At 46.6% G+C, this 12,795-nt stretch overlaps 1 protein-coding gene across 2 annotated transcripts in view; it reads left to right on the forward strand.

Moving 5' to 3' along the window:
- LOC309567801 (E3 SUMO-protein ligase ZBED1-like) overlaps positions 1–12,795 on the forward strand; it is a 94,047-nt gene that overhangs the window by 45,624 nt on the left and 35,628 nt on the right. The window contains exon 3 of one of the 2 annotated variants that reach the window (XM_082273251.1): positions 4,252–4,514. The exons of the other annotated variant lie outside the window; for it this stretch is intronic. Within the exon in view, the coding sequence (XP_082129377.1) occupies positions 4,252–4,514 (263 nt within the window). The remainder of the gene's footprint in view (positions 1–4,251; positions 4,515–12,795) is intronic. 2 annotated transcript variants of the gene reach the window in all.

Below are 12,795 nucleotides of genomic sequence, written 5' to 3' on the forward strand. Positions count from 1 at the left end.
CTGTGTCCCAGGCCTAAACGTCCGAAGGAAATTGCCTTGCATACCTTGGATGTGGTTCGGGCAATTAGGGTGTACCTGACAGCTACGGAGTCTTTCAGGAAGTCATCCTCTCTTTGTGCTCACAGACGGACCTCAAAGGATTGTCCGCTTCCTCTGAGACCATTTCCAGATGGTTTAGACCAGGGGTGGGGAACCTACGGCCCGCGGGCCGTATGCGGCCTGCAAAGTCCTCTGATCCGGCCCCCAGACTGAGGACACTGTCCCCGCTTTACATGGCCGATACTGGGCGGGGGAGCCCAGGGCCGGCCCTACCATCAGTGAGTGGCGTAGCGTGGGGGGTGCGGAGGGGGGCGGTGCAAAATTTAGGTGGGCGAAATCTTGCGCCGCCATGTCACTCCCGAGCCGCTGGTGTCCCCGCACTCCAGGCTGCCATGTCCCCTGTCAGGCTGCGCCCTGTTATTGGGCGAATAGGGTCATGTGCGGCAGCAGGGGGCCTGGCCTTTCTCAGATCCCGGGTGGCACATGCGCACGGGATGCTCCTGGAGTCCTGCCTCCGCCTCTGAACCGCGAACGTCTCTTCTCCTCCTCTCCTCCAGCAGGATCTCAGGTAAGTCAGCAACCAGCCACACAGCCAGACAGAGTGAGTTAGGGGAGAGCAGTTAGGGTCAGTATAGGAATACTGTAGGTAGGACAGTGTACTGTAATGGCTAGTGTAGTGGGCAGTGTAGTGTAGCACAGTGGGCAGTGTAGTGTAGGACAGTGTAGTGTAGTGTGGTGGGCAGTGTAGTGCAGTGGGCAGTGTAGTGTGGGGGGCCGTGTAGTGTAGTGTAGTGGGCAGTGTAGTGCAGTGTAATGTAGTGGGTAGTGTAGTGTAGTGCAGTGGGCAGTGTAGGGTAATGGGCAGTGTAGGGTAGGGTAGTGGGCAGTGTAGTGCAGTGTAGTGTGGTGGGCAGTGTAGGTCAGTGTAGTGGGCATTAATCACTCTGCATTAAGGGGGGCACTAATCACTCTGCATTAAGGGGGGCACTAATCACTCTGCATTAAGGGGGGGCACCAATCACTGTGCATTAAGGGGGCCACCAATCACTCTGCATTAAGGGGGGGCACAAATCACTCTGAATTAAGGGGGCACTAATAACTCTGCATTAAAGGGGGCACTAAGATCCAGCAGTACCAGCCAGAGCCAGCAATACCCACAGCAGAACCAGCCAGAGCCAGCAGTACCCATAGCAGCACCCACAGCAGTACCAGCCAGCAGTAAATACAGCACAGTATCAGCCAGCAGAACCATCCTGAGCCAGCAGTACCCACAGCAATATTAGCCAGCAGTACCAGCCTGAGCCAGCAGTAGCCACAGCAGTACCAGCCAGTAGTACCTACAGCACAGTACCAGCCTGAGTCAGCAGTACCCACAGCAGTACCAGCCTGAGCCAGCAGTACCCACAGCACAGTTCCTGCCTGAGCCAGCAGTACCCACAGCATTACCAGCCAGCTGTACCAGCCAGCTGTAACCGCCAGCAGTTCTTTTCAAAACTTACCACCACAAAGAGTCGACTGCGCTCAAGACTGACCTACGCAAAACTGGAAAACCAGTTGCCAGTAGCAACATCATCAATACCAGCTAACATCACATACATCACCAAAGAGAAGCAGTTGCAGCCATCACAATAGGGGTGAGTTAATTAAATGTTTGACCAAATATAATAGGCGCATTTTTAGGTTGATAATTTTGTACGGCCCCCGAATGATTTTATAAATACCCAAATGGCCCTTGGCAGAAAAAAGGTTCCCCACCCCTGGTTTAGACAGACGGTGGTTCAGGCCTATTCCATCACTGGTCAGGTTCCTCCTTTCCCTGTCAAGGCGCACTCTACTAGGGCGCTTAGTGCCTCCTGGGCCTTCCGTCATCAGGCATCATTGACACAGGTTTGCAAGGCGGCCACCTGGTCGTCGGTGCACACTTTTACAAAGTGGATGTGTTGGCATCTGCGGATGCTTCCTTTGGCCACAAGGTTTTGCAGGCTCTTTGAGGGTGCATTGTTTTTTTCAAGTGGGCTCCAGTTGTTTAGTTGAGCTCCTGTTGCTTGGTTGGCTAATATTTAGTCTTGGGAATTTTTTTGGTTGTTCCCACCCCTCATGTTTAACACTGCTTTGGGACGTCCCAATGGTCATGAATACCAGGAGCGGTGTCCGTCAATGAACGAAGGAGAAAATTGGATTTTTGACTTACCGTCAAATTAATTTTTCTGATGTTCATTGAGGGACACAGCACCCACCCCTATGTGGAGTTATAATTCTGCTGACACTGCTTGTAACAAAACTGAGTGGTTTTAGCAGAGAGAGAGGGAGTATACCCCCCTGGGAATGCCCATTGGTGTAGCCAGAATTCTTTTCCGCCTAGTAGGGGGAATTATAATATTCTGTAGGGGGCATTATAACCCAATGGTTATGAATACCAGAAGCTGTGTCTGTCAGTGAACATCAGAGAAATATTTTTTCTGTGAGTCAAAAATCCCATTATTTCAATGGCCACTGTTCTAATTGCTAATCAAGCGACACCAAAAAAGGTTCTTGAACTATGATGTGACTTTCTTGCAACTTGAGTGCCGTAGATTGTGAAAGTCGCACTGGGAATTTACACTACTTTGGAGTTACACTAGTGAAAACAGAGCCTTTTTGATATTAGCTTTTTCCCTAAACAACTTTTTAGTGGGTTTTGGCCCTGCGCTTTCGACTTTTCCTGCCTAGGCAAGAATGATGTTCCCCTCTGCCCTTTATCAAACCCTCCAGAAATATTCACATCACACATCCCAGGAGGCTTGGGGTAATACCGGACAATTTGTTTTATGCTACATATATCTACATATGTTTGGTAAAAAAAATCGCAAAAAGCGTATTTTGATTGGTTTGCGCAAAAGTTATTGCGTTTACTAACTAAGGGAAAGATTTTTGTCATTTTTTGTTTTTTTTTTTTTTTTTTTAACGCGTAATGGCGGCGATCTGCAAATTTTTTTTTTTTGCGGTACTGCGACATTGCGGCGGACAGATCGGACCCTTGACTGACATTTTTGAGACTTTTGGGGTTACCAGTGACATTACTACAGTAATCAGTTCTATATATAATATAATATATATATATATATATATACACACGGTTACTGCAAAATGACACTGGCAGGGAAGGGGTTAACTTTATTGGGGAAGGAGGGGTTAAGTGTGTCCCTAGGGGCGTGCTTCTAACTGTGATTGGACATGGCTACTGGTGTAGGAACAGTGATCAACGGTCCTACATAGTAGAACCGTATGATCACTATTCCTACACAGGGGAGAATGACAGGCGGCTTGTTTACATTAGCCGCCTGCCTTTCTCCCTTCACGGCGGATGATCGCGAGTGACCAGGCGGACATCGCGGACGCACGCATGGACTTCCTAGGGAACGAGCCGGGGCCAGCACGCACCTCCGCGGGGGCCCACGCTCGCCCGCTATTGGCTCACAAGCAAGTGACAGGCGAGTGACGTACCCATACGTCACTTCGCCTGGCCGGGGCTGATCGCCACAGTATATGTACTTGCGGCAGTCGGCAACCGGTTTAGAGTACTGTAAAGTATAAGTTCTGTCTGCTCCCTTGTTCCTCTGCTATCAGCATTAATCCCTTCTGACAAGTTTTCCTGACACCAAGAAAAAAATGATGACTGGGGAGGGAGCTCCAGCTAGTTGAGCTTTAGCTCTGTTCCTGTGTGCTATGTGAAGGGGGTGTGTCCCTTCCCTCCAATCCGCAATCAGACCTCTCCTCACTGAGTGCTGCAGGGTGTAATTTCAGCTCTCCGTCCCCCTTTTTTTCCCCACATCTCAGACAAGCTTATAAATTCTGCACTGGACTTTGAACATTTGTAGAGAAGAATGCAGATAAACAGGTCCAACTTATGTAGGAGGATTTGTTTAATCTCTGTGTACCACCTGAGGCCAGTCACTTCACTAGGTGTATGTATGTGTGTGTGTGTGTGTGTTTGTGTATGTGTGTATATATATATATATATATATATATATATATATATATATATATATATATATATATATATATAAATAAATATTATGGGTTTACAGCCTCTTTAAATGATACTGCTGTAGCACCAGTGCAGAGTTTTCCCTACAATCTCCTTCTCTCAGTACTTGATCCCATATGACATGATAGCTCAGTGATTAGATTTATCTACAATACCTATAAGCTCTATTTCTTGTCTTGTTGCAGTTTGTGAAGACTGTCGCTTGTACTTCAGAGACTCCTGTCCGCAACATGGAGCCCCGACGTTCATCCTAGATACGCCAGTACCAGAAAACGTTCCTTCCCGTGCTCTTCTCTCTTTGCCAGAGGGATTGGTGGTAAAGGAGAGACCACAGGGGGGATTTGGGGTCTGGTGTACAATCCCAATCATCCCACGTGGCTGCATCTTTGGTCCTTATGAAGGGGATGTCTTGCCGGATCGGAACGACTGCACCGTTTACTCTTGGGCGGTAGGGACTTCCCTGTTAATTTTAAAGCTGACTTTAAAGCAGAACTTCACTTTCTCAATCAACATAGACTATTTTTAATCCTCATGCTGCTAGCATTAGTAGCTAGATAGGCGGAAGGTATATCATATTAACTTTTTAAACTTTTTTATTAATTTTTTTTACATTTCCTCAGTTACTTCCTGGTTTCCATGCCAAGGCAAATGATGTCATACATCCCAGGAGTCTTCAGAAGGGGAGGAGGGGCTTTCTCAGCTAAGCAAACCATCTCCTGCTTGCATACCTGAGCTAAAGGGCAGGTGGATTCCAGGAAGTAAATGCTACGTGAATTATCTGCCCTTAGTCAAAATGGCCATAGTCAGAAAGCTAGGGGATGTTTTTGTGATTGTGATTTCTCAACAAAATAAAGCACAGAGACATCGATGGATGGGGTAGTCTGCTTTGAATATTAAAAATGAATTAACCACTTACGGACCGCCTGCCGCAGTTTTACGTCGGTACTTTGACGTTAAATAACGGGGTGATGGCTGCAGATAGCTGCCATAACCCCGGTATTTTTTTTAAACTGTGGGCGGTCTGCTTTAACATAAGGGTAGCCCCAGCGTCGGTTTGCCACGGGATCACCCTTATGGGCGGCGGGAGAGATGTCCCCCCTCCCGGCCCTTCCTGGTAGTTTTCCCTGCTTCACGGATCCGACGGCAGCGGGGAAAGTGGTCCGGTCTGCTGTCCCCTTAGGCAGGAAGACGAGTGAGGGCAAGATGGCGTCATACGTTGCTTCCTAGCAAAGGATTTAAAGAGTCCATTTATTTTCATCATGAAAAAAAAATACTTTTTTTTCTCTGTTCCTTTTTTAGTGTAGATTTGAGGTCTTTTTGACCCCAGATCTAACATTAGAGGTCCTTTCCTGCTTATTTCTATTACAAGGGGTGTTTACATTCCTTGTAATAGGAATAAAAGTGTTCAAATGTATTTATTTTTTTAAAAAAACAGTGTAAAAATAAAAGTTAAAATTAAATGGGGGAAAAAAAAAATTAAAGTGCCCTGTCCCCGCTAGCTCGCACGCAGAAGCGAATGCATACGCAAGTCACGCCCATATATATATATATATATATATATATATATATATATATATATATATATATATATAAACGGTGTTCAAACCACATATGTGAGGTATCGACGCGATTGTTATAGATGGAGCAAGAGCAATCATTTGAGCCCTAGACCTCCTCTGTAACTCTAAGCTGGTAACATATAGAAATTTTTAAAGCGTCGCCTATGGGGATTTTTAAGTACCAATGTTTGTCGCCATTCCACGAGCGTGTGCAATTTTGACATGTTTGGTATCTATTTACTCAGCGTAACATTATCTTTCACATTTTAGAAAAAAATTGGGCTAAATTTTGTGTGTTCTTATTTTTTTAATTAAAAAAATTTTTTTTTTTCAAATAAATTGCATTTGTAAGACCGCTGCGCAAATACGGTGTGATTAAAAAATATTGCAACAATCTCCATTTTTTTTCTCTAGGGCTGCGATGGTGAACTTCGGCACCCCAGATGTTTTGGAACTACATTTCCCGTGACTCTCAGTTAATCTGCAGAGTGCATGAGTATCATGGGAAATGTAGTTCCAAAACATCTGGGGTGCAAAGTTTCGCCATCACTGCTCTAGGGTCTCTGCTATAAAAAAAAAAAATATATATAAAATATAATGTTTGGGGGTTCCAAATAATTTTCTAGCAAAAAAAAAAAAAAATGATTTTATTTTTTTTCAAATTTTTTATTTAAAGAATACAAAACAGGACACAAGCAAATATGCAGATTCATGAAACATCAGGTTTGTCATCACAACACAAAAGTGCGGGGAACCAAAAGCGGACAGTATGAGTAAACATAAAAAGGTGGACCGCTACTTCAAATTGCATTTATGAAGAGAACGCGCTATTCCCAGGGCCTCCGTGTAGGGGAGGCAAACTTACCGTGGGAAGGACGTCTCTAAAGTCAAACCAGCAAACCAACAAGCGAAGGAGGACAGGGGAACCGTCCTCCAAGTGGGCAGACGCCTGAGCCTGAGTGCATCCTGAAAAATTTTTTTTTCATTTTACGGTAACCAGGGTGAAAAAAAAAAAGGAAAGATGCTATAAGAAAGATAGAAGAAAAACTTGAACAGAGGGAAAGGCGGGGGGGGGGGGGGGGGAAGGGTATAAGAAGAAGAAAAAAAAAAAAAAAGGGTACAGATCCCCCATCCCCCACGCCAACCAGGATGGAATGAGAGGAATTCTCGAAGGGATCAATCAGGCCAGAAGGGCGCCCATAATGGGCTGCAAAAGTTGCTACAACCAGAGCGGCACCAACCCTCTATGGAGGGTCAGAGTATGGCAGGTACTCGTCGGAGACACGAAACAGGTTCCAATGTATCCACCTAGTCCTGTGCGCCTCTCTCGTCCCCCGAAGCTCGGACGTAAGTTCCTCCATATGCTCGAGTTCGTTCACCCTGGCAAGCCATTGCGAAACCGTGGGAGCAGATTGTTGCTTCCACATAGCTGGAATGCAGGCTCGGGCAGCGCTTAAGAGGTACTTGAGTAGGGATTTGCGGTATCTCTTCTTCGACATAGGCGTGAGGTTAAGCAGCACCGCCTTAGGATCCCCCTGCAAAGCCACATCCGTGAATCTCTGAATGAACTGCAGCACTGGGTCCCAAAAGGAGGCAAGGACAGGACAGTCCCAGAAAATGTGCAAGAGAGTGCCCTCCGAGGAATGACACCTCCAGCACCGGTCACTTTGTTGGGGAAAGCATTTGGCCAACATCGACGGTGTTCTGTACCATCTGGTCATCAATTTATAAGTGGTTTCCTGATATCGGCCGCTGAGTGCCGACTTGTGCGCAAAATACAATATGCGCTCCCGCTGCGGTACAGAGATAGTAGCTCCAAGCTCCCCTTCCCATTTAGCAAGAAAAGGGGGCTCAGATCCCGCCTTAAGCTCCAAAAGTAGCTTATAGGAGGTAGAAAGGGATCCACGGATCGGTCCCTCCCCCAAACACAACTCCTCAAAGGCGTGCAGATCGCGCTGGAAAGACGAGAAATGTGGCAGCGAGTGCAGGAAATGCGAAAGTTGATGAGAGCGCCATTGGTTAAGGAAAGAGGGGGGTTGACCAGGAGGCAGAATACGATCTACGCGCCTACCCCCAGGACTCAGTAGTCGGGAAGCGCGAACCAGCCCAGTGGTAGATAAAAGACTAAAATGCGCATCCGCAAGCCCGGGCTGGAAGCCCAGATGTCCAATAATAGGTGTCCTAGGAGAGGGATGACCCTCCAGGGAGGCCACTCGGTAGAACCTATCCATCTCAGCCAGAGTGGCACCTATCAAGGGGTGCCCCGAGTTGGTGGCCAAATGGGGACGCCCCGTCCAGGGCAATCCCGCGAGCGGTGCCCCACATGCCTCCTGTTCCAACTGGACCCACAGCTTAAGGGACTTGTGTCTGCACCAGTCCAAGACCCTCGTCATATGGGCAGCAGTACAGTATAGGGCAGGATCCGGAAAACCCATACCCCCCCTGTCCTTGGAATGTACCAACAAGTCGACTCCAAGACGGGGATGTCGACCATGCCAGACAAATTTGATAAATGCCGAGCGTACCGAATGTAAAAAGATACGAGGCAATCTTATCGGCAGAGCTTGTAAAAGGTAAAGCAATCTGGGCATCGCATTCATTTTCAAGACATTACAACGGCCAAACCATGACAAGGCCAGCGAGTCCCATTTTTGTAAGTCACCAGACAGAGTGCCTAGAAAGGGTTGAAAATTCAAAGAGAAGACCTCAGACACGTGTGCCGAGATCTTCGTGCCCAGATACTGAATGTAACGCGTGGCCCAGCGGAACGGGAAGTGTGGACGCAGGGCCGACATAGTCGCCGCGGGAATCGAGACATCCAAAGCCTCTGATTTCTGGAGGTTGATCTTGAAATTGGACAGTGATGAGTAGCGGTTCAACTCAGCCAGTAGAGAAGGAAGGGATATGAGAGGCTTGGTGATATAAAAAAGTAAGTCGTCTGCGTAAGCAGCCACTTTATGATGGTAGTCCGATGCACGTACACCCTGGATCGAGGGGTTATCCCGGACGTGTTGGAGGAACGGTTCCAACGTCAGAACAAATAGCAACGGGGACAGGGGACATCCTTGTCGGGTGCCGTTGGTTATGGAAAAGGGATCCGAGCTAAACCCATTGACGCGGACTGACGCAGTGGGGGTAGAGTATAGCGAGGCTATCCAGGACAGCATCGGGGGCGGCAGGTGTACATATTGCAGCGTCGCCTGAAGAAAGGACCAGTTCACCCGGTCAAACGCCTTTTCGGCGTCTGTAGACAGGAGCAAAAGCGGTGTGCGATGCTTCTGCGCTCCCTCTATAATGTTTAGAGAACGAACAGTGTTGTCCCTAGCCTCACGTGTCTGAATAAAGCCCACCTGGTCTAAAGAGATAAGACGCGGCATCAACGGAGCCAATCTAGTTGCCAAGATCTTAGAGAAAAGCTTGACATCGCAATTGAGCAGGGAAATTGGCCTATAACTCCCGCACACAAGGGGGTCCTTGCCTGGTTTTGGGAGGACTGTTATGCTGGCTCTCAGCATGTCCGACGGTACCTGTTTATCATCAGTAATGGCATTGAAGGCTTTAACGAAATGTGGCGCGAGAACGTCCTGGAAGGTCTTATAATACATTCCCGAAAAGCCATCGGGGCCGGGTGCTTTGCGTAGAGAGGTGGACGCGATCGCCGCACCAAACTCTGCTATCGAGATGGGCTGAGAGAGGTCCTCCACTTCTTCAGCGGTGAGGGTTGGAAGGTTAGCCTCACGAAGGTAGGAGTCCAGACTCGAAAGGATCCGCAGATCCAAGGTCGATGTCGGCGCACTAGCAATGTTATATAGCGAAGAATAAAAATCCCGGAAAGCCTTCGCCAGGTCCGAAGTGGAATGAATCCTCGTGCCCGTCGGAGTAGACAAGGCAGACACGAAGGTAGAGGACCTCCCCGCTCTCAGGGCATTAGCCAGCAGGCGGCTGCACTTGTCCCCGTATTCATAGAAAGTCCGCCGGGCCCTCACCAGGACATGTTTCGCTTCATATAGTGAGTGCGCCCGTATAGCAAAAAATGATTTTAACTTGTAAAGAATAAGTGTCAGAAAAGGGCTCGGTCCAGAAGTGGTTAAATAGCATTTTTGGTTTGTGGTGCTCAGATTAAGTGTAGTTCCACTTAGGAAAACTGTGAAATAACAATGTTTTTACCTTTTTAAAAAAAGGGGGGGGGGGTTCTATGTATTTAAGCTGGCCATACACTAATAGAATTCCTTTTTAAGAACATTATTATTAAATTTTCTAATCAAAAGTTGGGTTCATGTTGATGTTTATATTTTGCCTCAGTGACCAGAAAATTTGAAGAAGCAAAACGGAAAATTTTTCTCGAACAACTCAATTTCCAACATTGAATTTTGTTTGGGAAAGGTTCATTCACCCCAAAATTGAATGTTAAAAGTAAACATTTTTTTAAGTACTTTTCTATTTTGAAGTGCATCTAGTGACATTCGTCGTATCTTTAACCACTTCAGCTCTGGGAGGTTTACCCCCCTTCATGACCAGGCTATTTTTTGCAATACAGCACTGCGTTACCATTCTGCATTAACTGACAATTGCGTTGTAATGCGACGCTGTACCCACAAATAGAGCTTTATTTTGGTGGTATTTGATCACCTCCTGCATTTTTTTTTCTTTTTTTGTGCTAGAAACAAAAAAAGAGCGACAATTTTTGAAAAAAAAAAAAACTAAATGTTTCACTGTCTGCTATAAAACACATCCAATAAAAAAATTAAAAAATCCAATTTTCTTCATAAATTTAGGCCAATATGTATTCTGCTACATATTTTTGGTAAAAAAAAAATCCCAAAAAGCGTATATTGATTGGTTTGCAGAAAAGTTTGAATGTCTACAAACTATGGGATATAATTTTGGAATTTTTATTTATTTTTTTATTCTTTTGCTAATGGCGGCGATTTGCGGCTTATTGCAGGACTGCGATATTGCTGCTGACAAATCAGACCCCTGACACTTTTTGGGGACCAGTGACAATAATACAGTGTTCAGTGCTTAAAAAATATGCACTGCCACTGTACTAATGACACAGCCAGGGAAGGGATTAACATCAGGGGTGATCAAAGGGTTAAATTTGTTCCTAGGGAGTGCTTGTTAACTGTGTGTTTGGGGGTGCTTGTACTGTGGAAAGGCTGAGATCCATGTTTCTGCTTAGCGGAAACACAGGATCCAAGCCTTCCTTGTCACGAAACAGCGACCTGCCTTGTTTACATAGGCAGATCGCAGTTCTGCCTGTCTCCTGAACGATCGGCGGGTCCCGATGTGCGCTCCCCAGACCTAGAAGTACAGAATCACATACAGGTACATGACTCTACCAAGATTGGCCGCCCTGCTGCAGTAAATGTACGTGGGGCGGGCGGCATCTGGTTACTTGATAAGAATTTTTGCACAAATGTTCAAACATGCACTAGTATATTGCTGGCCATACGCTATATGAAAAATTATTCTAACTAATTTTCGGAAAAAGAACACTCGGCCTTGAGAGGAAACGATTGTGCCATCATGTTATGACCGATAAATAGTTCAATGGACCTAAATGAATCCGTTTTCGTTCGTTTTTTTCACATATACCTAGTGCAACCAATTTGGACAAGAAACACATTACCCTTTCTATTTATTGGTTGTTCGGGAGAAAATTTCCAAACTTTTCCTTCGTTTTTTCGGCTCAAAAAGGGCACAACCGATTTGTGCTCATTAGCTGGGCGAAAAACGAAGGAACTGTCCAAATGACCGAATTGCAGCCGATTTTACATATAGTGTATGTCCAGCATAAGGCAAGCTTTACTCTTGAGATTTACACAGCTTTCGCTGGACACCTGACCCATATTGTTTACCTGACTTTTGTCTAGTTCTTTAATGCAACTAGGTCACCTCTCTGCCCCATTCTGTGATTAGACAGCTAATGAGCAGCAGAAGACTGCAGTTTCTGCTCACTTTTCTCTCCTCTGTCAAAATTTTACTTGGTAATACATATGCCTGCAGCACCTGTGATTGGCTAATAGTGCTGACCATCTGTCTCATTGTCATGTAATGTAAGGGCTCATGCACACTGCATCTCAAAGAAAAGGCTGGATAATCTTGATCCCGCAGCTACGCACTAGTTCAGCCACGACATAGCCTTCCGGACAGTGGCTGGCCCGCGAGTTAAACATCTCGCAGGGTCACATACGACCGGGCTGTCCATCTTCCCATCCTTAAAAATCCCTCAGTGAGCTGGGCTTCCTCCCACTCTCTTTCCCCCCTGTCTGGACCTGGAGTCTGGTGGGATCCCAGGGCAGAGAATGCAGGGGAGACCCCTGGGGTATCCCCCGCTATGCCCACTCTGTAAGGGTCCTGGGATAGTGTGTGTCCTGCCCTGGTAGTCTGGAGGGGTCTGTGAGGGGTTAGCTCGGTAGCGGGGTTCGTTACACAGAGAGACAGCCGAGGAGTGGTTGAAAACAACAGTCTATGGTTTATTCTTCCAATTTTTTTCAAACCAGTGCAAGCATCCAAAACAGCATAAATCAAAACAAACATAAAATAAACCCTGGCCACTTGGGGCGTCTACCTTCACACACAGGAACCTACCTATGGTGTCTGTCCCAACCTACTGCTGAGCAGACACTGCTGGTCATACAGCAGAAAACCAATAGTCTTCATTTTCTTTTCACACAGAAAAAATCTAACTCTTCACCTTCGGAAGTCTTTCAGCTCACTGCTCTCCTTAACGCACACAGATCCAGGAGGCATTCAGCTCACTGCTCTCCTTAACGCACACAGCTCCAGGAGGCATTCAATCAGTAGTCATCCTCTGGATAACTTATATAGAGGCCTTAATTGCCTCATCCTGAATAGCTGAAGCTTTTTCAACGTCCTTACACCTTTCTGGCTACCTCTGCAGCCGACACCCTATAGTAATTGGTGAATTGTCTAAACAAGGCAGAAATGTATCTCCCGTCTGTGACAACACCCACAGATTTACCTGACTTCCTGTCACAGGTCCCAGTGTAGGAAACCTCTTGGTGCATGCCCTACTGTTTGCAGTGTGGATATAGTGCAGGGGGGTCCCAGTGCAGAAACTGGTGCAGAGTGCACAGCAGAGTCTCCCCTATCATGACCGGGGGGTCCCCTTGCAGAGGGTGCAGCATTGCAGAGGGCGTAGGG

This window comes from Pelophylax lessonae (assembly GCF_965119305.1).
Source record: "Pelophylax lessonae genome assembly, chromosome: 12".
Lineage (NCBI taxonomy): Eukaryota > Metazoa > Chordata > Amphibia > Anura > Ranidae > Pelophylax > Pelophylax lessonae.